Source organism: Pongo abelii, chromosome 19 (assembly GCF_028885655.2).
Source record: "Pongo abelii isolate AG06213 chromosome 19, NHGRI_mPonAbe1-v2.0_pri, whole genome shotgun sequence".
Lineage (NCBI taxonomy): Eukaryota > Metazoa > Chordata > Mammalia > Primates > Hominidae > Pongo > Pongo abelii.
In genome coordinates, this window is record NC_072004.2 from 15,432,362 (window position 1) to 15,459,883 (window position 27,522).

At 47.2% G+C, this 27,522-nt stretch overlaps 1 protein-coding gene and 3 pseudogenes across 4 annotated transcripts in view; 1 reads left to right on the forward strand and 3 right to left on the reverse strand.

Annotated features, from left to right (window-relative positions):
• Positions 1 to 1,296: 1,296 nt before the first annotated feature.
• LOC134760583 (basic proline-rich protein-like) lies at positions 1,297 to 3,075 on the reverse strand (annotated as a pseudogene).
• Positions 3,076 to 3,135: 60 nt separating this feature from the next.
• On the reverse strand, positions 3,136 to 4,719 carry LOC134760584 (basic proline-rich protein-like; annotated as a pseudogene).
• Positions 4,720 to 12,014: 7,295 nt separating this feature from the next.
• The window catches only part of CDRT4 (CMT1A duplicated region transcript 4), a 32,798-nt gene continuing 17,290 nt past the window's right edge, over positions 12,015 to 27,522 (reverse strand). For 2 of the 4 annotated variants that reach the window (XM_063718389.1, XM_054536228.2), the window contains exons 3-4: positions 16,259 to 16,336; positions 12,015 to 14,442 (exon numbers count right to left, since the gene is read on the reverse strand). In XM_063718389.1, the coding sequence (XP_063574459.1) occupies positions 14,015 to 14,442; positions 16,259 to 16,336 (506 nt within the window). In that variant the 3' untranslated portion in view covers positions 12,015 to 14,014. Of the gene's footprint in view, positions 14,443 to 16,258; positions 16,337 to 20,652; positions 20,886 to 23,197; positions 23,316 to 27,522 lie in introns of all 4 variants that reach the window. The other 2 variants (XM_054536225.2, XM_054536224.2) reach the window with 2 other exon arrangements.
• Positions 19,661 to 20,263, forward strand: LOC100444427 (large ribosomal subunit protein uL6-like; annotated as a pseudogene).

Genomic DNA, 27,522 nt, shown 5'->3' on the forward strand with positions numbered 1-27,522 from the left:
TACATTAAATATATATGTGTATTTGTACTGAAAAAGATGAGTCTGAAAGGATATATGCCAAGCTGTAAACAGTGGTTACTCCTTGGGGTAGATGTCAAGGGAGAGAAGTTTCCACCATTTACTTTAGATATGCAACAGAAGCAAGATTTGATAGGTGTTGAAGTCAGAGGAACCGACCTTATGTCAGAGGTTCTTAATTTTTTTTAATAAAATACATAAGAATAAAAACAGAAACCAATTTTGTTGAAACTAAATAATCAAAGTATTTTTAAACACAGATGTGTGCTAAGTATACTTTGGGTTTTCTTTATTAATGCATTAAATAGCAAGATGTAGCAGCAAGTCCAACGACTACCATCATTTCAAAGAAGCAATGAGCAATATCTTGCAATATTTCAAGACATCTGCAACTGCCATGTGGTATGAAAATTTCTGTGATTTCCAGTGCTGACAAAGTCACAGGTATCGGTAATACTTCACTGAAGGAAATGCTCATATCCAGTGAGAGGTTTAATAAAAACAAAGCTATAATTTTTTCCCATCCAAGTGCATGGACTCCTGAATTCTATTTGTGGATGTCTTGAAAGTCCGTGGGAGCCAGGTTAAGAACTCTGAGGATTTCTGCATTCTAGAAAGTCAGCATTCATTTCTTGGTCAAATCCTGCTTTTCTTCTGAGAGGGCTCACTTTGGAGTTTATTTGTGCAGATTTATGTTTTGGGGGTGTCCAGAGTTAGTGAAGTAACCCAAATGCTGTTGCCTCTGATGCAGGTGTAACACATTCTATTAGGTGATATGAAATAGGTCTTTTATTGAAACTGGGCCTTTGCTAATTTAGAGAAAGATTTTTCAATAAATAAATAAATAAAGGCTGCACTTCCGTTTTTATTTATTTTTTAAAATTTTTATTTATTTATTTATTTTGAAATGGAGTCTCACTCTGTCGCCCAGGCTGGAGTGCAATGGCACAATCTCTGCTCCCTGCAACCTCCACCTCCTGGGGTTCAAGTGATTCTCCTGCTTCCGCCTCCCAAGTAGCTGGGATTACAAGTGCCCACCACCACGCCCAACTAATTTTTGTATTTTTACATTTAGTATTTCACATTTAGTAGAGACAGGGTTTCACCACGTTGGCCAGGCTGGTCTCGAACTCCTGACCTCAAGTGATCTGCCCGCTTCCGCCTCCCAAAGTGCTGGAATTACAGGTGTGAACCACCGTGCCCAGCCGAAGGCTGCACTTTCATTATTTTATTCAGTGTTGCTGATGGTGATGATGGTGGTCATGGTGATGGTGATGGTGATGTTGAAGGTAGAGGTGGAGGTGATGGTAATGATGGTGATGGCAGTGATGGTGGTGGTGGTCATGCTGGTAGTGCTGGAGTTGCAGGTGGAGATGGAGGTGGTGGTGGTGGTCATGCTGATGGTGGTAATGAAGGTGCAGGTGGAGGTGATGGTCACAGTGATGGCGGTGGTGGAGATGGTGGTGATGCTGGTGATGGTGGAGATGGTGGTGATGGTGGTGATGGTGGTGATGGTGGAGATGGTGGTGATGGTGGAGATGGTGGAGATGGTGGTGATGGCGGTGATGGTGGAGATGGTGGTGATGGCGGTGATGGTGGAGATGGTGGTGATGGTGGTGATGGTGGTGATGGTGGAGATGATGGTGATGGTGGTGATGGCGGAGATGGTGGTGATGGTGGTGATGGTGGAGATGGTGGAGATGGTGGTGATGGTGGTGATGGTGGAGATGGTGGTGATGGTGGTGGTCATGCTGATGGTGGTAATGAAGTTGGAGGTGGAGGTGATGGTAACAGTGATGGCAGTGGTCGAGATGGTGGTGATGGTGGTGATGGTGGAGATGGTGGTGATGGTGGAGATGGTGGTGATGGTGGTGATGGTGGAGATGGTGGTGATGGTGGTGATGGTGGTGATGGTGGAGATGGTGGTGATGGTGGTGATGGTGGTGACGGCAGTGGTGGAGATGGTGGTGATGGTGGTGGTCATGCTGATGGTGGTAATGAAGTTGGAGGTGGAGGTGATGGTCACAGTGATGGCAGTGGTCGAGATGGTGGTGATGGTGGTGATGGTGGAGACGGTGGAGATGGTGGTGATGGCGGTGATGGTGGAGATGGTGGTGATGGTGGTGATGGTGGAGATGGTGGTGATGGTGGTGATGGTGGAGATGGTGGTGATGGTGGTGATGGTGGAGATGGTGGTGATGGTGGTGATGGTGGAGATGGTGGAGATGGTGGTGATGGTGGAGATGGTGGTGATGGCAGTGGTGGAGATGGTGGTGATGGTGGTGGTCATGCTGATGGTGGTAATGAAGTTGGAGGTGGAGGTGATGGTCACAGTGATGGCAGTGGTCGAGATGGTGGTGATGGTGGTGATGGTGGAGATGGTGGTGATGGTGGTGATGGTGGTGATGGTGGAGATGGTGGTGATGGTGGTGATGGTGGTGATGGTGGAGATGGTGGTGATGGTGGTGATGGTGGAGATGGTGGTGATGGTGGTGATGGTGGTGATGGTGGTGATGGCAGTGGTGGAGATGGTGGTGATGGTGGTAGTCATGCTGATGGTGGTAATGAAGTTGGAGGTGGAGGTGATGGTCACAGTGATGGCAGTGGTCGAGATGGTGGTGATGGTGGTGATGGTGGAGATGGTGGTGATGGTGGTGATGGTGGTGATGGTGGAGATGGTGGTGATGGTGGTGATGGTGGAGATGGTGGTGATGGTGGTGATGGTGGTGATGGTGGAGATGGTGGTGATGGTGGTGGTGGTGGTGGTGATGGTGGAGATGGTGGTGATGGTGGTGGTGGTGGTGATAGTGGTGATGGTGGAGATGGTGGTGATGGTGGTGATGGTGGTGATGGAGATGGTGGTGATGGTGGAGATGGTGGTGATGGTGGTGGTGGTGGTGATGGTGGAGATGGTGGTGATGGTGGTGATGGTGGTGGAGATGGTGGTGATGGTGGTGATGCTGGAGATGGTGGTGATGGTGGTGATGGTGGAGATGGTGGAGATGGTGGTGATGGTGGTGATGGTGGTGATGGTGGAGATGGTGGTGATGGTGGTGATGGTGGAGATGGTGGTGATGGTGGTGATGGTGGTGATGGTGGAGATGGTGGAGATGGTGGTGATGGTGGAGATGGTGGTGATGGTGGTGATGGTGGAGATGGTGGTGATGGTGGTGGTGGTGGAGATGGTGGTGATGGTGGTGATGGTGGAGATGGTGGTGATGGTGGTGATGGTGGTGATGGCAGTGGTGGAGATGGTGGTGATGGTGGTGGTCATGCTGATGGTGGTAATGAAGTTGGAGGTGGAGGTGATGGTCACAGTGATGGCAGTGGTCGAGATGGTGGTGATGGTGGTGATGGTGGTGATGGTGGAGATGGTGGTGATGGTGGTGGTGGTGGTGATGGTGGTGGAGATGGTGGTGATGGTGGTGATGGTGGTGATGGTGGAGATGGTGGTGATGGTGGTGATGGTGGTGATGGTGGTGATGGTGGAGATGGTGGTGATGGTGGTGATGGTGGAGATGGTGGTGATGGTGGTGGTGGTGGTGATGGTGCAGATGGTGGTGATGGTGGTGATGGTGGTGATGGTGGTGGAGATGGTGGTGATGGTGGTGATGGTGGAGATGGTGGTGATGGTGGTGATGGTGGAGATGGTGGTGATGGTGGTGATGGTGGTGGAGATGGTGGTGATGGTGGTGATGGTGGAGATGGTGGTGATGGTGGTGATGGTGGAGATGGTGGAGATGGTGGTGATGGTGGTGATGGTGGTGATGGTGGAGATGGTGGAGATGGTGGTGATGGTGGAGATGGTGGTGATGGTGGTGATGGTGGTGATGGTGGAGATGGTGGAGATGGTGGTGATGGTGGTGATGGTGGAGATGGTGGTGATGGTGGTGATGGTGGAGATGGTGGTGGAGATGGTGGTGATGGTGGTGATGGTGGAGATGGTGGTGATGGTGGTGATGGTGGTGGTGATGGTGGTGGAGATGGTGGTGATGGTGGAGATGGTGGAGATGGTGGTGATGGTGGAGATGGTGGTGATGGTGGTGATGGTGGAGATGGTGGTGATGGTGGTGGAGATGGTGGTGATGGTGGAGATGGTGGTGATGGTGGTGATGGTGGTGGTGATGGTGGTGGAGATGGTGGTGATGGTGGAGATGGTGGAGATGGTGGTGATGGTGGAGATGGTGGTGATGGTGGTGATGGTGGAGATGGTGGTGATGGTGGTGGAGATGGTGGTGATGGTGGAGATGGTGGTGATGGTGGTGATGGTGGTGGTGGTGGAGATGTTGGTGATGGTGGTGATGGTGGTGATGGTGGTGATGGTGGTGGTGATGGTGGTGGAGATGGTGGTGATGGTGGAGATGGTGGAGATGGTGGTGATGGTGGTGATGGTGGAGATGGTGGTGATGGTGGTGGAGATGGTGGTGATGGTGGAGATGGTGGTGATGGTGGTGATGGTGGTGATGGTGGAGATGGTGGTGATGGTGGTGATGGTGGAGATGGTGGTGATGGTGGAGATGGTGGAGATGGTGGAGATGGTGGTGATGGTGGAGATGGTGGTGATGGTGGTGATGGTGGAGATGGTGGTGATGGTGGTGATGGTGGTGGTGATGGTGGTGGAGATGGTGGTGATGGTGGAGATGGTGGTGATGGTGGTGATGGTGGTGATGGTGGTGGTGGTGGTGGTGATGGTGGTGATGGTGGTGATGGTGGTGATGGTGGTGATGGTGGAGATGGTGGAGATGGTGGTGATGGTGTTGATGGTGGAGATGGTGGAGATGGTGGAGATGGTGGTGATGGTGGTGATGGTGGTGATGGTGGAGATGGTGGTGATGGTGGTGATGGTGGAGATGGTGGTGATGGTGGTGATGGTGGTGATGGTGGAGATGGTGGTGATGGTGGTGATGGTGGTGATGGTGGTGGTGATGTTGGTGATGGTGGAGATGGTGGAGATGGTGGTGATGGTGGTGATGGTGGAGATGGTGGTGATGGTGGTGATGGTGGAGATGGTGGTGATGGTGGTGATGGTGGTGATGGTGGAGATGGTGGAGATGGTGGTGATGGTGGAGATGGTGGAGATGGTAGTGATGGTGGTGATGGTGGAGATGGTGGAGATGGTGGTGATGGTGGTGATGGTGGTATGGTGGTGATGGTGGTGGTAGTGGTATGGTGGTGATGGTGGTGATGGTGGTGATGGTGGTGATGGTGGAGATGGTGGTGATGGTGGTGGTAGTGATATGGTGGTGATGGTGGTGATGGTGGTGATGGTGGTGATGGTGGAGATGGTGGTGATGGTGGTGATGGTGGTGATGGTGGTATGGTGGTGATGGTGGTGGTAGTGGTATGGTGGTGATGGTGGTGATGGTGGAGATGGTGGTGATGGTGGTGGTAGTGGTATGGTGGTGATGGTGGTGATGGTGATGGTGGTGATGGTGGAGATGGTGGTGATGGTGGTGGAGATGGTGGAGATGGTGGTGATGGTGGTGATGGTGGAGATGGTGGAGATGGTGGTGATGGTGATGGTGGTGGTGATGGTGGAGATGGTGGTGATGGTGGTGGTGGTGGTAGTGGTGGTGATGGTGGAGATGATGGTGATGGTGGTGATGGTGGTGATGGTGGTGATGGTGGTGATGGTGGTAGAGATGGTGGAGATGGTGGTGATGGTGGAGATGGTGGAGATGGTGGAGATGGTGGAGATGGTGGTGATGGTGGTGATGGTGGGGATGGTGGAGATGGTGGTGATGATGGTGATGGTGGTATGGTGGTGATGGTGGTGGTAGTGGTATGGTGGTGATGGTCATGGCAGTAGTGATGGGGTTGCAGATGAAGATGATGAAGGTGGTTATGTTGGTGGTGGTGGAGATGCTATGTGTGTTCTGTTTGAAAGCTATGGGTGATTATATGGCTTAACTTCTCCCATGTTCTGGCAGTGGGACTCTAAAGAGGACCAGACAAAAGTCCCCTGCTCTGCTAAATCATTCTGAAGCTCCAAATCCACTGTATTTCCTGACTGAACAAGTCATGCAACAGAAAATGTACTGTTGGATGTTGCAGTTTTCTTTTCCACACCAGGAAAACTAAACTACATCTCACGGATGAGGCTGTTGTTGTTCTCAGGGGTAATTTTGTCTATGATCAAGAAAAGAGGGAGCCTATGGACAGGGCAAAGTAAGGTGCAGGAGGCCCCAATACCTCCAGGATTAAGGAAGAACTAGACCTAGATTCTGAGTTATGCAGATACACTGAGATCCATGTTGAAGGGTGAGCCGGCCCTCATCAGGGAACAGAAATCACATTTAGGTTGTGATTTAGGCCACCACCCTCCGCCCGCCATCCACCACCCCATCCAGAGTAGCCACTTATGGTAGCAATTGTAATTTACTCTGTTTAGCTTCTGATATCCCCAATCCATCACAGCAGACATGGCTGGCTGTGGCGAACCTACCAGAGCTGTGCTTTGGGAAGCTGCAGGGGGACCGAATAGCTATGGTGGGGAAGGGCAGAACAGCAGTGGCCTGGGATCCTGCAGCAGCTGCTTCAGGGAGGAGATGGGTGGCCAGAGGGGACCAGTGGCCATTAGGGTAGTTTTGTGGAATACACAAGCATTTATTAGAGCTTCCCAGAAAGTAGGCAGAAACTCCCCTTTGTCCTCAGGCTGGAGCTCCTACTCCTAATATCTGAGTATTAAAGAACATATGCTCCCCCTAAAGTTTGACACGGTCAGGGTCACTTGTCAATTACACTTCAAGAAAACCTGAGTCACTTGCAACAAGCATCATTTAATTTCGCAATTTAAAAAATAGTCAATGAAGCTCAAAAGGTAGAGAAGGGAAAAGAGGGAGGGAGGCAACAGGAAGAAAGAAAGTTGAAGAAAGGAAAGGAAGGAAAGAAGAGTAAAAGACAGAGTGAGGAGTACTATGGCTACAACCAAAGAGGTTGGAAGGAGATAGAACAAGGGCAAGGTCACGGTTGAAATGCACCCCACACCTCAGTCTACAGAGAGGCCCCCAGAAACCTGACCACGCCAGTAGGGAGCAGGGGCTGTCTGCCACAGTCAAGTAATGAGAGGCAGAGCTAGCCCTTTTGCTCTGGAGAACTAGAAATGTCAGCAGGCCAGAAGCCAGATGCTGAAGGCTTAGACCTGGCATCTGCCCCAGGTCTGGAGAGGACATTGATAGAGCCTTGAGGTCTCCTTTGCAGCTGCCCAGCTCAGCCCTCTAGGATAGAGAGGCAGTCAGGGAATAAGAGTCCTGGAACAAACAGTGTACACATGTTTGACACTTCCTCTGTGCTGTCACTATACAGGGCTACAGAGAGAGATGCCCTAACCTAAAGCCTGTCTGAACCAGGGGTCGCTCCATGGCGCTACAGAAACAGACATGGATGTAGGGGCTGAATATAACCCGAAAGCAGCTTTGCAAAGTTTTAAAAACTTTGCATCACATTCACCACATTCAACTTGGCCAAAAATTCACCATGACCTCACTCCTTTTTATGAGCAGCTGTCCTGATACTAATCCTGCCTCTTTCCATAATCCCTCTTTCATGAGACTGAGAGAACACGTCATGAGCCTAAAGCAAATACACTCACAGAGCCCTGCACTTCGTAACTCGCATCACCACTGCAATGTGATCATGTGCTTGTCTAACGCTCCACTGCCAGCACGTAAGCCTGATTGCGTCTCCTGTGTCCACGGCTGGGGCCCTGGCACCAAGCCTGGCACGGGCAGCACCGGGGGCATATTTGTTGGACGCCTGTTGGCATGCTGCAAACGTGGGAACAAGGAACAAGTTGGGTCTGGGAAATTACGTCCCTTCTGATGAAGGCTAAAGAAAAGGAAATTTACTTGGAATTCCACCAGATAGGTATGGATTGGTCATTTAAAAGAATAGAATCGCTATATGTTAAGTTTTTTGAACTTGTGCCTCCTGTTCCTTCTCTCTCTCTAATATCCCATAAGGAAGGGTACATGAAAGGAACTTACTGAAGAGTTCACTCAAATCATACTCTTGGGTCTAGACGGAACCTTCATAACCTTCATAGCACAGCTGCCTACTCAATGCTTCAAAATTTACAAAAGCCAAGTGGTTTTTCCAGCCTCTGGACATGATGAAAGAAACCACCCCTTTCCAGTGCATTTTAGATTGGGTGCTAAGACTTGTTCTCACAAATCACTTGCTCAATAAATACTTGAGCACCAACTCTGTGCCAGGCCGTTGCAGGGCTCTGGAAATATAACAGCAAACACAGCTGACCTCGCCCAGGTCTCATGGGACCTTCAGCCTCATCATCCTACCTCTGCTGGTCCAGAGACACACGGTAAATCAGCCACATGAAGAGGGGTCTCCAACGGGGCTGCTTCACAATAGAGGAGCCATGGCTGAACCTGGGGTCAGCAGCCACTGGACAAACACATCTGCTCTACTTGAGGACACCAGCAGGGTTGTCATGGGTAACACCAATGAAGAAGAGTTCTGAATTTAGGGGAAGCAGCATGCACTTGGAGTTGAGAGGCCCAAGTTCCAATCTCAAAGGGGCTCTCCTCCTTCCATAATTATTTAATCAACTAGGGAGCATGGGCCTAAGCCTATGGGAGCTTAGACGAGCTCCAAAATGCAAAAATGTGAGCGAGAGACCTTGGCACACTGAGGGCCACCTTTCTTCCTTCCAGAAGTTAGAACTTCTGGGACTAACTTTGCTCTCCATAAAAACCCTCCCCATTGGCAGACACACAGAAACAACCCCAAGGGTCAGGTTTTTAACTTGCCTGAAATCCTGTGGCTTTTCACATCCCTTTGTCTACCAAAAATAATGGAATGCTCTGGGTGGCTGACCAATTGAATCTAGAAAGGAAGTGAATTGATACCATGAGCTTTGCTGGGCCTCCAGCAATAGAAGCTTCCTAGAAAGGCCATAGATGGGGTTGGAATTTCCATTGTCCCTGGAATATAGGGCCTGGGAGAAAAGACAAGGTCTTGGCACCAAGTCCAAGGTCTTTTCCATGCCATCTGCTGCCCTGAGCAGTGTGCTAACAAGAGTGGGTACCTGTATATTCTGGCCTGCCCCATAAAGAAATCAGATCATTGTCAGGCTCAAGGCAGAGAATATGAGGTGGCTTCAAGCCCCACTTAACGTGAGGTATTCCTTCATCTCCATCTGGCCCTGCCCAGCATGCCCCCATGTTCCCACTTACATGCTCAGAGCTGGGGACAGGCCCAGCCTAGCCATGCCTTACAGATCTAGGACACTGTTGTGGGGTTTGCAAGCACCACAGTAGCTGGCTGAAGCCCTGGGTTCCTGGTGAGAGACAGAGGGAAGGGGATATGGGGATGTGTAGTGAAAGAAGAAGATGGAGGTTTTCCTGATTGCTTGACAAACATAAGCCCAACCCTCAGCTTCAGCCCAGGCTCTGACAACATCAGATCACAGTAAACCTCAGGTCCCTGTTTACTCCCCTTGCCTGGCCCTATCTCCCCTGGTTTCTCAGTCTGTCTACTCTTATCTGGCACTGATAATGTGTGGGCTCTGAAAATGTGCCCTTTGGTCTAAAAGTATGGGGATTCCAAAAAGCCTCCAAGAATGAATGACTCAATCAAGGCCGAAAAGAGCCACATCGTTCAGATGTGTACATTTGCTTGGACCCAGCTCTCAAAGCACTTTAACAATCTTTACACAACCGTTGTCCACATGGAGTGAGGCTGCAGGGCCAGCATTCCTACTCCTAGATTCTTGTCTTCCTGGATGCATCGTCAGTTCCTAGTTGGGATTCCAGCACCGAGAGCTGCGCTGCTCCATGTGACTCCCCCACTGCCTCTGAAGACCCCCTTTAGGACCCAAGGATCAAAATCCCTACCTCAGGGTGCCCGTCTTGTTCTCCCTGTCCTATTTAAAAAAAAAAAAAAAAAAAAAAAAAAGACTAAGGGTCTGGTCGTACTGCTCTGGTCTCATTCCAAAGTGGCTCTTACACTTGCTGTTGATAAAGTCGACAACTGCTCTTTGTTTAGGTCTCACCTCACCTCTATTCCAGTTACAGGGCTCCTGGGCCACCCCCAAATATCTGGCTTGCCCACATCTGCACTGTGCCTTTGTTTATGCAGTTACCTCTTTAAAGACTTTCCTGCAGACTCTTTTTTTTTCTTTTGACAGAGATTCGGTCTTGTTGCCCAGGCTCTAGAGTGCAATGGTACTATCTTGGCTCACTGCAACCTCCACCTCCTGGGTTCAGGTGATTCTCCTGCCTCAGCCTGCTGAGTAGCTGGGATTACAGGTGCCCACCACCATGCCTGGCTAATTTTTTCTGTATTTTAGTGGAGATGGTGTTTCACCATGTTGGCCAGGCTGGTGTCAAACTCCTCACCTCAGGTGATTCATCCATCTCGGTCTCCCAAAATGCTGGGATTACAGGCGTGAGCCACCGTGCCCAGCCTCCTGCAGCCTCTTATCTGTCACACAGACTAATCTCCTTTAAGATATGCTCCCAGCCCACGGCTAAAAAGGCTGCAGAATGTGGAACTATTTGATGTCCTAATAGCCCCTGCCAACATGAAAATGACCAGCAGGCTCAGTCATGTTGCCGAGGTTAAACTTCAACTGTTTAAACGCCAACCGTGGAATTTGCAAATGGGTAAATACCATACTCTGTACAGGGAGCCAAAGAATCTGCTTGAAGCAGCTGCTCAATGTGTGTCAGACGGGGCCTTAGTTACAGAGCAACACAGACGGACTAACAAAATACATATTCTGATGTTTCATGAACCTACTACATCAGGGAGACTAATTGAAACAGCTCTCCTGCCAAGCAGACAATTCCATATGGAGAGGAGATAAATAAAAAGAGGCTGCGGGCTGTGGAACATTAGAGAAAGCCAGGTCCCTCTGAGAGATGTAAGTTAAATATGTTTAGCGTAACCTGAGATACCCCGGGCCTCTCCAGCTTGGACAGACCGATGAGGTTACATTCGGAATCACCTGCATTCCACTCCATGCCCTGGCTGCTTGTGATGAACTTCAGGCCTTAGCAAGGGCTCCATGTCTATTTCTGGGAGTGCCAAGGATGTCTCTTGGTTCCTCATGAACCAAGCTGGTCCTGCCAAGCACCCATTGGGTCTACAAGACCTGGCTGTTTCTTGCCCATACCTAGAGCAGTGGGACCTGCTTGTTGATGCATTGTGAAGTCGAGATCTCGCCCCACTTTTTATGTGTACCCCAGGGCCTTCCAGGATTTTTAGTGAAAGAGCCATTTGAGAGTTTGCATCATTGATCGCCACCCACATGGCACTCAGGAAGAGCTGAACCAAGGGACAAATCTGAGCATCAGACATGGCAGGTCATCCTCCTCCCCCAGGATCAGGCTCCTCCCCCAGTGACCAAGGCTGGATCATTACTGGATCCAGCTGCTTCTTCTCTGGCGGAATTCAGATAGTCATGGCTAGTTAAGTCTCAATGTTAGCCAGACCTGCGAGTCCCAGCTTGGGCTTAAGCAGAGTTCCCCATTCAAAGGAATTAGACTCTTTTTCTTTGTTAAATTGCCTTAGGAGGTAATGCTTCTGGACCACAGTCACGGAACACAGACAATTTCTACCACAACATCAGATGTTAATGATATCCTAGGCTCATGCTTGTGTTGTTATAATAGGCTGAGAATTAAATTAATTTAAACAATGATATCTATAGAAAAATTATTTTGCCGGGTGCAGTGGCTCATGCCTATAAATCCCAACACTTTGAAAGGCCAAGGTGGGCAGATCACCTGAGGTCAGGAGTTCAAGACCAGCCTGACCAACATGGGGAAACCCCATCTCTACTAAAAATACAAAAATTAGCCGGGCGTGGTGGTGGGTGCCTGTAATCCCAGCTACTCAGGAGGCTGAGGCAGAAAAATTCTTGAACCTGGGCAGTGGAGGTTGCAATGAACAGAGGTTGTGTCATTGCCCTCCTGCCTGGGTGACAGAGCAAGACTGTGACTTAAAAAAAAAAAAAACCACACACACACACACACAGAAAAATCATTTTAATTTATAGAGTGCATACTTTTGTAAAAACTATTAAATGCTTAGAAATTTTAAAAAAACAACTGAAGGTTTTAAAAAAAACAACCTGAAGGTTGCACAGTTACCATACCACTCTGCCCTTGAAGGTATTAAAAGAAATAACCCCAAATTCCAATAAACTGTAGCACTCAATGAGTCTCTGTAATCCATACCTTCTCAAATATAACCTAGAAATAAACACCCATAAAACAACAAAAGAGATAAAAAAATTATTGGAGGAATTTATTGCCTGCCTCTGTGTCTGTAAACATTTCATGGACACAAAATACAATCATTCAAATTCCCTGGAAACCACCTATATTTTTGCAAGAATTCATTCTGGCCAACAGTTGGGAACCAAGAACAGGTCTAGAGCTCCTAATTTAGGCAGCTGTCCCAACACAAAATCACAGGAGCCAGAGGTGAGTTCTCCAAAGCTGCACCTGCGTCTGCAAACATTTACACAAGACCCTTGAATGGAGAACATGCCTTGTAGGGCAAATTCAACTTTCCCAAATGATACTTCTATAAGTTACTACATCTCATCCTCTACATCTCTGTGAGGGATGATGGATTAGTATTAACTGTCTTGCAAATACACATACAGAAACTCAGGTAAGGTCAGCCTTACTCAGTAGATAAACTCCAAACATGAAACCAGCTGGGTCAGCCTGTCATAACTGGATCCCTCCTGCATGTAAAGACAAAGGTTGTCTGCTTGGATATGGAGAAGAGTTCAGCATAGCTCGCTTTGGGGCCAACTCAGAGCATGGGTGAACCAATCCTAGCTGTCCTCTGACAAATAACAGCTGGAGTCCTGCCAGGAGCTCCTCCCCCAAGCACTTGGCTCCACAAGGCAAACCTCAGAGAAGTACAGGGGAAAAGAGCTCTCCATTTCTCAGCAGGGGACGCCCTGGTCCCCACTGCCACTTTGTTTGCCCTCCAAGGAAAAACCTCTCAATACCAGGTCCAGTAGCAGCTGGATGGGATCACTCAGAACCCAGCCGAGAGCTAATTCCCTCTTGGCTTCAAAATCCATCCTATGCTGGGGCTGGGATTCTACAAACCACATTCTGGCTTTGTGCCCTGATAGGCTCAGCCCCCAGGGGGTGCTAGAAGGAATCTGCAAGGCTAAAGGAGGAAGTAGGAAGTGGCTCCCTGCTCACTTCCTGTTTGCTTCCTGTTCACTTTCTATCAGCTTCCTGTCCCTGCCAGCAGGTTGCTAACCCTAGCAGCGCTTTTTCTTCACCCAGGCAGTGGCAACTCCTCCCAGAAACATTTCAATGCAGTTTTTGGTTTTTCCAACACTCACAAAAGCAGCCTCATGGGGGTCCCCTCAGAGACACCAACAAAACAGCTCCCCTATTCAGAGGAGGGGGCACCATCCCCACAGGACTCTCCTCGGAGCTCAGAGATACCAGCTGCCTTGAGTGGCATCCCCACTACCCCACCTCAGAAGTCTGAGATTCAGCCCCATGTCCCTTCTCCAAGCAACTACCTTTCAATGAGTCCAGCATCTTCCCCTTGTTCCCAAGCCTCAAGTGTGATGCCTGCTTCCTGTGGTGCTACCTCCATGGATACCTTTATATTCCCTTCCTGCCCTTTACTGTCACCTGGTTAATCATTCTTTATATTATCTCTAATAAAAGAGCTTGTGTGATTCCTATCTCCTGCCTGGACCCAGACAAATCACCCACATTTTGGTCCTGAGAATCTGTAGCAGAGACTAGAGCCGGGGACTGCCCAACCCCACCAGAGAGCAGTGTGGGAGGGGACACACTCACCCACCCACCTATAGCTTGCATTCTGATCTGGTTTCTCTCAGCCAAGCTCTGCATGAGCAAGAGCAAGTTCAGATTTAAAGGACACCGTCAAATGAGTGGTAAATGGAGCTTAATTGCTGTACATTCTTGGGGGATGGCTGCAGGGACCCCTGGCTAAACATTTGCATGTTTCTCCTTGTTGGTCAGTAGCGAACTGTAGGGAGCATCCTCATCATAGGCTTTCGGGCAAAGATGATCTTGTTATAGTTTTCAGTCGGACAGTCTCTGGAATCCGTACGTAAGTGTGTGGGTTCTGGGATCATGGTAGGAGCCATGGCCGATACCGAATAAGTGCCCCACATGGATAATGTGGATTCTGACAGCGTGTCTCTGAACACAGCTTTGCCAGAAGACTTGGACGACTTCCTCCTTTTCAGCTGAATGACACTGGAAGGTTTATTCTGCCTTGATGCCCAGGGTCTTTCCTCGAGGGCACGCATGCATTCCAGTTGTCTAGTTTCGCTTTTCTCAATGAGTCTTTTCACTGTCTGAGAGGTATAGGTGACATAGGCTGGCCAGGGGTCATGTTTTTCAAGCAGCTTCCGGGGAAGTCCAGTGTTTTCTGTGAGTCCTACCAACAAAGAGAAATGCAGGCCATTTAGAGGCAGTCACACGCAATAGCTTGATTCTTCAAAAAATGGGAAGGCATTAGAACCAGATTTTGAAGTCCTCCCTATTTTGCACCCCTTGTATTCAGTAGGAATAAAATCCAATTCAAAGTGGGGGAACAGAACAACATCCTAGAAAGTCTATCAATTAAACAACGACAGAATGGTAAGGAGCAAGAGACAGAGTCAAACAGACCTGATTGATTTTAAATATTTGCATAACCTCAAATTGTGTTACCCCTGAACTTCTATCTTTTCACCAATAAAAATGGTTAGTCTAAGGCCTGAGAACTAAAGAAAGTAATATATTTCAAGGGCTTGGAACAGTACACTTAGTGCTTGAAAGCATGGGTTCTGTACTTGTCTGCTCCAAATTCCTACTCTACACTCTCCATAGCTGTGAACCTTGAACAAGTTTCTTAACCTTGCTAAACTTCAAGTGCTTAATCTGTAAAATGGTGATTAGAATAAGACAAAGTTCATGGAATTTTCTTGTGGATTAAAGATAACTTATGTAAAGCTTTTAGCACAGTAACTAAAACTTTCGGCTATGTCTCAGCAGGGGACACCCTGGTCCTCACTGCCACTTTGTTTGCCCTCCAAGGGAAAAACCTCTCAATACCAGGTCCAGTAGCAGCTGGATGGGATCACTCAGAACCCAGCCGAGAGCTAATTCCCTCTTGGCTTCAAAATCCATCCTATGCTTGGAGATGCTGGGGCTGGGATTCTACAAACCACATTCTGGCTTTGTGCCCTGATAGGCTCAGCCCCCAGCGGGTGCTAGAAGGAATCCACAAGGCTAAAGGAGGAAGTAGGAAGTGGATCCTCCTTATAATTCTAGTACACCTTATAAGGTGTAATTCTAGTTACACCTTATAAGGTAGGTATTCTCTCATTTAATAGAGGATGAAACTGAGGCTGACTAGCTTGCGCAACTAACAAGTGGTGGGTTTGAACTCAAGCTTAACAAGGCTCAAAAAAACCAAAGCTTTTCACTGTGGTTGCTGGCCACAAGTTTGTGGTGTTTGCTGAGGGGGGCGGGTGTTGCTAGAAATTCAACCCATTAGTTTATCAAGCAGCCTGTTCCTTTACAGACCCAAAATCACGGGCATGTCAGTCCTTCCCATCTTTCATTAGCAACGTCACTCTATTTAGCAGAAACGATTCAATTTCTCTCCTGCAGCTGCTACCTTCCTCTGTGTTCTTATGTGGTGCATTCTTTCCCTAATTCTATATTTCTTTGGTCATTTCAACTGGAGTTTTGCAGGGAGGGGAGTTAAAAGAGTCATGTTGCCATCTCCAAATTGAATGTAGTTAAAAAAAAAAGTGCTGTAAATGGGGATAATCAAGTGAAGTGTAGGTCGTGTAGTTATTCCCACGCTGCCTCGTAGCTGTCCAGGAGCTGGAGCTTGTCTGGGGACAGATCTGTCAGTAAAGAATGTGCTGTAGAAGGATTCCATCTCCCTGTAAAAGTCATGTGTGACATTACCTCTCACTAGAAACTTCCCAGCAAGGCCTTCAAGCACAGACTGTTCACCCTTGCCTCTTCCAAGCAAATGTAAAGATCTTGTGGGATAGGGCATTTGCATGAATCTGGCAGAGTGAAAACTCAAACGCCTGGACCAAAATGAGCAGCAACCCCATTCCATCTCCTGAACATGCTTTGTTCTCTGCCAGCATAACAAGAGTGGCCGGCCAGTGGCCTCTTCCCACTGCAAATCCTCCAACCCTAGACAGCCCCAGTGCAGGAGCTTCCACTGGTAACACTCCCAACCCTACCTTGTTCTTTCTTCATCCTTCTTGCATCCATCTTCTTTTTAATATTTACTGATTTCTTAATATCACAGGTCCAGATTCCTATGGGAAATATACACTTGTTAGCCAGAGCCTCCTCAAACTGGCCTGAGTTTAGGAAAGTGATTAGTAGCCACCCTGGGGGGTCCTAGGTCCTATATAGTCTCTGCATGAGGCTAAGATGACTCCACCCGCTGAGAAGAGGACATGTTTTCTGTGGAGCTGGAGACAGGCCAAGTGAGCCCCGCAAAGGCCTGCAGGCATGGCCTTGCTCAAGAGCTGTAGACTGTCATGATAGTCTCTTGGTGTTCTGCTTTCCAGTCTCCTAGCTTTAAAGGAGAGAGGCTGGGTAGGCTGGGAGCTGTGTGGAGGCTAGTCCACAGAGAGGAAGTGAAAAAAAAAAAAAGTCCTCATTTCAAAACCTTTCTATCTCCTCTACCAGAGTCCGAGAGTGGTCACATTACTACAAGCATGACATCCAACCTGCATCTCAGCCTGGAATCAGGGACAGAAGGTAGCAGAGATGGGCGGCGGCCAGGGGTCAGCTACTGGGGCCCCAAGCCCAGGCTGAAACATGGAAGTCTAATACTCTATGCAGCCATGCAGGGGGAAAATCTGATGGAAACCATGGTGTAGTGGTTCTCAAACTTGAGGCAGCATCCACCTGGAGCGCTTATTAAAGGCCAGATTGCTGAGCCCATCTCCAGAATTGCTGATTTAGCAACCACTGTTTTAAACCAAAAGGGAGAAAGAAAAAAAAAACTACTGGAGATTTGTAAGGTTATATTATTAACTACCTAGAGACAAGAAATGAGTCCAGGAGATCCTTTTTTGGTTCCTTTCCAGCTCTAAGACACATGCACAGGCCTAAGAGTTCATTCCATTTCTATATTCGATTTTGCCACCTCTGTGGCCCTTAAGCACTTAAAAGTGCCATGAAGCATTTCCACTATCACCTGCAGAAGCCCATTGAAAAAGAGTCTCAGATGATTCTGAACGGCTCCCAGATGATGCTGGTGCTTTTGGTCTGGAGACCACACTTTGAGAACCATGGGTCGAAGGCAGTGCTTCTCAAATTTTACCAAGTACTAGAATCACCTGGAGACCTTGTGCAACCACAGACACCCAGGTCCCACCTTAGAGATTCTGATTCAGTAGGTCTGTTTTGAGGACCTGAGAATTTGCATCCCTAAGTAACTCCTTAATGATACTGATGTTGCTGGTCTGTGGTTCATACTCTGCGTAGTCCCGGTTTAGACTGAGTAGTGGGTGTTAAGCCTTTTTTATCAGTTGCCACGTACGTGAGGGCTGATTCATTTCTGCATGGAACACTCCTCCAAGATAAGCAGTTCCCAGGTTTTTCATCCCCCTTTTTCCCTAATCAAGGAACTATTGTGGAATGGTAGTGAGTGTGTCATTGACAGGGTCAACTTTAAATTCCACTATTTTTATAGAGTAAATTATTCACACATTCCAGCATTTTATTATAACACATCTATCAAAGGATGGCATCCTGGAGATTCATTCATACTCCCCAAAAAAGGCTCTTTTTGTCAAACCTATTTAGAGACAGATCTTACGGAGTCCCTGCTGTGGCTATCAGTGCCAATCTTCCACAACAGTGCAGTTCTAGAAGAATTCACAAGGTCATTATTCTGAGGCTAGGGAAGAAATAATGCTCAAATAGTCATCTAACCTAGAGAAAGTTTCATGTCATCATTTTTTTTAATTGTAAGGTAAAGCATCTTAGTTCTCCTTCTAAGACCTACCATAAGGCCTCAGAATTTAAAGTCACCCATTCCAAGTCCCCATAACATACAGCATGACATGCAAGTGGCCACCCAACTTGGGCCTGTCCACCTCTAGTGAAAATAGAACTCTCTACTTGTCTTCCATATTTTAGCACTGTTAGAAATTTCTTGGCTGGGTGCAGTGGCTCACGCCTGTAATCTCAGCACTTTGGGAGACCGCGACAGGCAGATCACCTGAGGTCAGGAGTTCGAGATCAGCCTGGCTAACATAGTGAAATCCTGTCTCTACTAAATATACAAAATTAGCTGGGCGTGGTGATGCATGCCTGTAATCCCAGCTGCTCAAGAGGCTGAGGCAGAAGAGTCACTTGAACCCAGGAGGCGGAGGTTGCAGTGAGCCGGGATCGCGCCACTGCACTCCAGCCTGGGCAATGGAGTGAGACTCCATCTCCAAAAAAAAAAAGAAAGAAATTTCTTCATCTTCTCCTCTGTAAAATAGGATGCCAGATGGTGGAAATATGTTTCAGCTGGCAATATTTGGAGGGTTTGGGAGTCATTCCTTTCGTCATTGCTTCTAAGTTTCTAGTTGATGAACCCTGAAGCCTCAGGAAAGCCTAGTCTTAGTCAAACATTTGTTTCCAGACTTGTGTGCATCTGTGTGACCCATCATCCTGCTCAGAGCCTCTGGCCAGGACTCACCTGACCCCTACAGCTGTGCTGTGTGGCTGATAGGACAAGTCTACGAATGGTGGGTTTTTCTCATACCTGCTGAAGCAGGGACTAGGAAACGATAAAAAGAACCAAGGGAGGGAGTGTTTGGGACTGCCTCAAAACTCATGGGGAGGACTTGTTTGTTTGAAAATAACAGGAGACAAATAGTTGACATTAAGTCTGAAGAGAAGCTGTGGGCTTTTATAATTTCCTTCAATTCCAGCACAAAGGTTCCATTTTGTGTCCCTGTAAATGAAATGCAAACCAGCAGTCTACAGACAGAAACAGCATTGACGGGAGGGGCAGGAGGCAGAGCGTTGAAGCGGCTTTCTTGTTTTTCCTACAGACACAAAGCCCATGTTCAGACCACTGGGCTTTCAGGACCAGCTCCCCACTCCCCCCACTCAATCTCTCATCCCACCATTTTCAGAATCTAGTCTGATAGACTGGGTTTGGCCTAGATCATTCAATTACCTGGAACGTGAAACAATCAACCTTGATCACCTTCCTTAACGTCTTAGGACCTCAGTTGTCACTTACAAAATGAGGATGAGGATGAACTCCTGTCCCAGAGAGACACAGTTCTGTAATTTTTTTTCTTTCTTTCTTTCTTTTTTTTTTAAGAAACAGGGCCTCACTCTGTCACTCAGGCTGGAGTGTAGTGGCACGATCATAGCTCACTGCAGCCTTGATCTCCTGGGCTCAAGCAATCCTCCTGCCTTCACCTCCTGGGTAGCTGGGACTACAGGTACACACCACCATACCTGGAAATTTTTTTTTTTTTTTTTTTTTTCTGTAGAGACAGGGGTCTCGCTATTTTGCCCAGCCTGATCTCAAGCTCCTGGGCCCAAGCGATCCTCCCACCTCTGCCTCCCAAAGTGCCGGGATTATAGGTGTGAGTCATAACACCTAGCCCACAGTTGTTTTAAAAATGTCTGGAAATTGCTTCCTTTGCCACGTCTGCTGCGAGAATGAAGACCGTTCTCAGCAATCAGACTGCTAACATTCTAGAAAATGTCGACATTACTCTGAAGGGACACACAGTTATCGTGAAGGGCCTCAGAGGGACTTCAATCGCATCAGTGTAGAACTGAGTCTTCTTGGAAAGAAAACAAAAAAGGCTCCGGGTTGACAAATGGTGGGGTAACGGAAAGGAACTGCTACTGTTCGGACTATTTTACTCATGTACAGAACATGATCAAGGGTGTCACACTGGACTTCCATTACAAGTTAAGGTCTGTGTATGCTCACTTCCCCATCAACGTTGTTATCCAGGAGAATGGGTCTCCTGTTGAAATCCAAAATTTCTTGGGTGAAAAATACATCGGCAGGGTTCGGATGAGACCAGGTGTTGCTTGTTCAGTATCTCAAACCCAGAAAGATGAAGGAAACGACATTGAGCTTGTTTCAAATTCAGCGGCTTTGATTCAGCAAGCCACAACAGTTAAAAACAAGGCAATCAGGAAATTTTTGGATGGTATATATGTCTCTGAAAAAGGAACTGTTCAGCAGGCTGATGAATAAGGTCTAAGAGATGTCCAGCTACAGAAACAGTGATTCCTAAGACCTACTTGTGATATTTAAAAGATGCAATAAAAGACCTATTGATTTGGAAAAAAAATGTCTGGAAATTAAAATGCTTCTAAACCCAGTGGTCCCCAAACTTTGCAGCACATTGGAATTACTAGGGATCTTGGAAAAATACAAATGTAGGCGCCCACTCCCAACATCGTGATTTGATTGGAATGGGATGCAGTACAGGCACTGGAATTAAAAGTTTCCCAGACAATTTCTCTGTGCAGCAAAATTTGGGAACTGCTGTTCTAGAATCTAAAACAAAAAAAAAATTGAAGATTTATAAAATATTATTATTAACTACTTAGAAACAGAAAAAGAACCGGGCGCGGTGGCTCACACCTGTAATCCCAGCACTTTAGGAGGCCAAGGTGGGTGGATCACTTGAGGCCAGGGGTTCGAGGCCAGCCTGGCCAGCGTGATGAAACCCCGTCTCTACTAAAAATACAAAAATTAGCCAAGCACGGTGGCAGGTGCCTGTAATCCTAGCTGCTCGGGAGGCTGAGGCAGGAGAATTGCTTGAGCCCAGGAGAAGGAGGTTGCAGTGAGCCGAGATCACCCCATTGCACTCTAGCCTGGGAGAAAGAGAGAGAGAGGAAAAAAAAAAAAAATGGGTCCAGAAGATCTTTTCAGTCCGTTTCCAGTCCTAAGACACATGCTTTCACTCAAGAATCCCTGATTATAGTCAGCACTGCATCTCAAGGGCCTTTAAACATTTAAAAGGGCCATGGAGTATTTCCACAACCACCACCTGCCAATACAAAATTGACTTAGATCAAAGAAGAAGCAGTGGCTTTAAAGTACAGAGCTAAGGAAACTGTGGCCGCCATGGGATTCTCATGCAAATCTAATGATCTCACCCCTCTCTGGCCACAAGCTGCATCCTTATCTCAGGAAACCATCTTGCAAAAGGATTTTACGGGTTCCAGGCAGGATTGATGGATTAGCGCTCTGGCACAAATCGACCCCACTCAGACTTTTTGCCCCACTAATGCTGTGAAAGTAATGCCATTTACATAGTCATGATGAGTGGATTATTATCTCAATCTAGTGTTTCCTAAACTGTGTCCCACAGAATGCAAGAATCCTCAAAATGTTAATAGGTATTACTTAAAGAAAAAGAAGGGGCCCATGGCAAAAGCTGCCCTATAAAGCCATACAGATTGTTCAACCCAGGAGTCACCACATCTTCTAAATCTGCAAGATTTCAGGCCTGTCCTCAGTCAACTAAGTTAGAAAAAAAAAATTACCTGTTAAAAAAATTCCTTTGGAGCAGGATTTTCAGAGTCTGTTATACGTTAACTTGTTCTGTAATTCTCCAAAAGGGAGAGTGAATATGCAGCATCCCCAATCTCATTTGACCAAGGAATCACTCATTCATTCATTCATTTATTGTGTGGGGCATCTCATGGTACTAGCAACCAGTGAAAAAATGTTCTTCTCCTGCCCTTGTTTTGGAGTTGCAAGCCTCAGAGAATGTTACGGAGTAAGAGGAAAGAATGATGAACTTGCTCGGGGTATAACAGGATCTTCAATGAATCACCTTCTCTGAAATCAGCTGCAGAGTCCCCAAAACTGTCCCTATGCAGAAGAACAAGCTCCACTGGAAACAAGACCTGTGTTCCCTCTGTTCAGCCTCTTTCTTCTCTTCTCTGCTCCAATCTGCAAGGCTTCTTTTGTTTGTCTCACCTCCCACTTTTCTCCCTGAGTCATCCCTAAGTGTCTTGCCTGGTCCCAGAAGGAGAATCACATTTTCTCAAATAGGAGCCTGATGCAAACCCTCATTTCACCTCTGCATTTTATCCTCTTTGACCTTCCATCTCCTCCCTACCATCTGCTTTTTTCTTTATTTTTCCTACCCTTTGGCCACTCGTCATTTATTTTTGGCTAAAGAGGAAGCTGCCACTAAAGCCAGAAGTGTCTTGAAAAGCTTATCTCTGAGATCTGGAAAGATGCTCCTGAGCAAGGATCCACTTAGCAGAACGTGCAGTTTCCATGCTGATCTCCACCCGAATGGGCCGACAAGAGACCCACAGAACTGCCCATCTCACAGGACCAGCACATGTGCTGACTCCCCGAACTTCAAACTGAGAAACGCTGGGAAACACCGAGTGCACATCTATGGATTCTCAGTGGCGCCCCCTTCTGACTCTCTCCACTTCTTTACCCCGCCCCTATCCCATGGAAACTGTCACCATTGCCCCACCTCTACCAAATGGGTTCTGCGGGGTGCACACAAGAAGATGACCATTTCTTGTGCCTTTAGTGACACAGACACTGGGGAGCCTTGGGAATCGTAGAAATGTTAAGGCAAAGGGGAATGGGAGTGGGGAGGGGCGAGTTGGTCTTTCCAGAAAGAAGGCATCTCTCTCTCTCTCCCTATGCAATAATTTGCTGGACACCTTCTCTTCCTCTCTAGCGCCCCTCCCCAGAAACGAACACACACACAAAGAAGAAGAGAAACAAGTCCGTTACCGCACTATCTTTAAAAAGTCACACTGCATACAGTGGGCCATTTGGTAGTGTTAGGATGTTCTTATACAGACCATGCCTCTTTCTGGTGGATCAGCTGTCTCTAACCACATCAGGGTGGGGAGGTGGGAGTCTAATCAGAATTGCTCATCTTCTAACACAGACTTGGCATTACTGATTCATCACTTATGATGGGAAGGAGGGGATATGTTGCTTCTTGATAATGCTTCCATACTTTATTTTCTGTAACGATTATACGTGTACGTTGAGGGCATTTTATTTTCCAATGGTGAAAACACAGTTCAAGTACCCATGGCCATTCAGCATATTCATTCATGCACACATGCACACATTCAAAAAACCTATACTGAGCTCCAAACATTACTCTTCTAAGAGGGACAGGTGCCGCACTCACCCAGAATCCACTGTGGATTTTCCACCTTTGCCGCTTACTTTGGGATCTACCCTTCTCAACGTCAAGGGTCCGCAATCCAGGTTTCCCATGCTGATAAATCCAGACTAATCATTGCTACCTGTGTTATGAGAAACAAAAGCAGAGGCCTCCCAATACATAGGACAATACATGTTCCATCAACCACTCTGCAGTCAGTTACTGACTAAGCATCTCATACATCAGGCAGGCACTGAGCCTTGGTTCAAGGAGCTCACAGCCCCATGAGGAAGACAGACCACCAGTTTCGTAATTCAACCTGGGTAGGGAGGAGTGTCAAGAAGGAGGTTCAAGAAGAGACAATGGTTGTGCTAAATCTCAAAGGGCAAAGGAAATGATGGGCAGTGGGAATGGTTTAAATGGCAGCCTCAGCGTTTCCAAATCCTGAGTGAAGTGCTTCCTCACTCGGGATCCATGTTCTCCTTCCAGCATGCAGATAATACAGGCAGTTTCCAAACAGTGTGTTTTCTGCATGTGAATTAGAATGCTGAATTGGCTGAAGAAACACTTTACAAATTCACTGAGGGAAGAAGCAAGGCATTGTATACCTATCAGGTACAACCATGAATCTGAATTTTATATTTATCCAAGGAATATTCAATTATAAATATTAAATTCACACTTTAAGATGACATTGGAAGGCCCATTAAGCATAAAACACATGCGGTCATTATCTATTGATCTATTATCTACAGATCAAGTTCCAAATTTAAAAATAGAATTTCCAGAACTAGCCAAGCAGGTATAATCAGAGGAGAGCTTTTCAACCTTTTTCTTCCATGGACATTTTTGGGGTAGGCTTGTACACTGGCAGGCTGGACAAGTAGGAAAGATACGGAGAAACAGGCAGCAAGAAATAGCCCTACAAACTCATATTCAGGAAAGCAAACATGAAAGGCTTTAAGCAATTTGTGCTTAGAGACCCTCTCTCTGCCTGACAGCTCCTGAGCAGTGTGACTATTAAAATGTGTGCCCTCACAATGTCTAATCAATCAGAAAAAGGAAGTCCTGCTCCGTTGAAACAATAGGGACATTGTGAACCTGGAGAACACTTCAGGGAAACAGCCCGGCATTTCCCAGGACTGCGCTCAATCAATGGGCCAAGCCACCCTTTTTGAAATGCTTAAAGCACTAGGAATCCAGGCCAGTGTTTGTTTTGAAGAAGGTGACTTGCATTTGAGATTTTACCTAGAAGAAAAGAAAGTAGCTGCCTTCTACAAGATTCAGTTATTCCATCAGCCTATTGACAGCTTGTCCTCAGTAGCACACAGTTCCCCAGTGCATGCCAGAATGTGAGAAAATACATTCATCACCCATTGCACCCAACTCTTGAGTAATAAGCAACTCCCAAAATCTTGTCCCAGAAAAGCTCCCCATTCTCAGCTCCCATCACCAAGACTCTCCCCCTACACACACACACACATTCACACACTTATGCATATGCATGCACACATGTATATACACGTTTACATGCATGCAGTCACACACATACACACACACGCACTCAGTTCTCAACACCCCATCACTACCCACACTAACCAAGCTCTTATACCTTTAAATACCCCTTGGCACATTCTGTGTCTTTGCCCTGAATTATCTTCCCAGTCTCCACTTTTTTTTTTTTTTTTTTTTTTTGAGACAGAGTCTCGCTCTGTTGCCCAGACTCAAGTGCAATGATGCCATCTCGGCTCACTGCAAGCTCCACCTCCTGGGTTCACGCCATTCTCCTGCATCAGCCTCCTGAGTAGCTGGGATTACAGGCGCCTGCCACCATGCCCGGCTAATTTTTTGTATTTTTAGTAGAGATGGGGTTTCACCATGTTAGCCAGGATGGTCTCGATCTCCTGACCTCGTGATCCGCCCCCCTCGGCCTCCCAATGTGCTGGGATTACAGGTGTGAGCCACCGTGCCCAGCCCCAGTCTCCACTTCTAAGGAACTGCACATCCTCCAAATATCCCGGCCCATAGCACAACCATGCAGAAAACACTTTCCTAACCCTTCCAGGAAGGGAATCACTCATGTGCTCTCGGGGGAAGGTGAGAGTGACTGTATTATAAATAGTGTGTGTCACAATTATGTTGAGAAATTGCCAGAAAGCAAAAGGTGTAGGGCTTTACTTCACACCTTGGGTAAACTGATGAAATTGCATTCAAAATCTGAAAAGCTGAGGATAAGAAGTTGAAATGTGGAGACACACACCCTCTCTCCCTTCTGCTGCATACACGCCTGGGACTTCCCGCCAAGAGCACTTTGTCAGGTCATCATCAGGGGACGTGCTCTCTCTCCTGGGCCTTTGCAGGCCTTTCAAGGAAGGGTTGTTCCAGAGCCTGGAGGCAGTCACTTTCCTTCCCCACTACTGCCATCCTCAAACCATTTTCCTTCCTTCTCCTCTGAAGCTTGTGCCCCCAGGCTACACCACCATCTCACCTGCCTGGTTGCTGCCAGCTCCTGAGCGCTGTCCTCTGCCCCTCAGTCCCTGACAACTTGAGCCCCAGCACACTGTCCTCCTTTGTGCTGTTACCCTGTCATCACCGTGGCTTCTTCATTGTCTCCTGAATGATCCGTGCAAACCTCCAGCCCAGCAGTCCTCGACCTGCTCACTTCCAATCACCAGGTCTTCCTCTCAGTCTCCACCACCCGTGCCTCTGTGATCAGCCCACTGTTCTTATCATCCCCAATAACCACACTACATCCAAAATCTAAGCTGCAAGCATCCCACTCTTACTCTTCCCTCCTCTATCCCTCCAGCTCACTCCCCAAGCGGTTCCCAGTCCAGCAATTCCTGGATTTCAATCCACTCACCCCACCTTCCCCTCAGTCTCCCCTATGTGTTCCAGCTTCCTGCTTTATCTTGTTGATACCCCACAGCTCCTCGTTTTGGTCCCTTCCTTGCAAACAACCTTAACCCCGTATCCCTCTCCCATATGCCATGCAAACACATATTTGCATGGCAAAGCCTTAATACCAGTTCAATCCACCTGAGGGGCTGTTTTGGGTGCCATCATCTCAGCAACTAAACTTGGTGGGAGGAAAACGCCACTGTGCCGATTGGTCCCACGTGGAGTAACAGCTAACATTTCTATGTCAAGTGGTGCAACCAGGGCCCGCGCTAAGCGTATTACCTATAGTGACTAATTAAATCCTAACAAAACCCATATGCATTAGGTATTATTGTATTAACCCCATTTCACAGGCAAGGAAACTGGAGCCTGTAGGGACATTAAGCAGCATGTCCAAGGTCACACAACAATTAAGTGACAAAAAACAGGATTTGCCCTCAGGCAGTCTAGCTGCAGAATCCTTTTCTTTATAATTCCACACACTTGTTCCTCTATCTCCAAGTCAATCAACAGAGCTAGTCCAACCAACACTTCCCCTTCCTACTCTTTTCACTTTTCCACTTCCCAAGCAGCTCTTTCTTTTTTTAATATTATATTTATTTTAGATTCAGGGGTCCGTGTGCCTGTTTGTTACAAGGGTATATCATGTCATGGTGGGCTTGGGCTCCTAGTGAAACCATCACCCAAAATATTGAACATTGTACCCAACAGGTAATTGTTCAACCCTCACCCTCCTCTCATCCTCCTCCCTTTTGGAGTCCACAGTGTCTATTATCTTCACCTTTATGTCCATGTGTACGCATCGTTTACCTCCCACTTATAAGTGAGAACATGTGATATTTTATTTTCTGCTTCTGGGTTAGTTTACTTAGAATAATGGCCTCCAGCTCCATCTATATTGTTGCAAAGGACAGTCTTTCATTCTTTTTCATGGCTGCGTAGTATTTCATGGCATATATATGCCACATTTTTCTTATCCAGTCAACCACTGGTGGACATTTAGGTTGATTCCATGACTGCTATTATGCATAGTGCTGGGATAAACATATGAGTGCAGGTGTCTTTTTGATAAAATGATTTATATTCCTTCAGGTAGATTCCCAGTAGTAGAATTGCTGTGTCCAATGGTAGTTCTATGTTTAGTTCTTTAAGAAATTTTCATACTTTTTTCAATAGAAGTTAAATATTTTATATTCCCACCAAGCAACTATTTCAAACCTCCTCTTCACCTCCTTCTCCCTCCATTGTAGGTTGTCTTTGTCTTGCCCTGCTTTGAGAAAAATCCAAGAATCCATCAAGAACACCCTCATCTCCCACCATCACTCGTACCAACTCTCCACCATATGCTCCCCTGCACTCTGCCTTCCTTCCCACTACTGTGAATGAGGCATCCCTATTCCTGTCAAAGAACACCTCTCCACTTGCAACTCAGGCCTCTCACCTTCCAA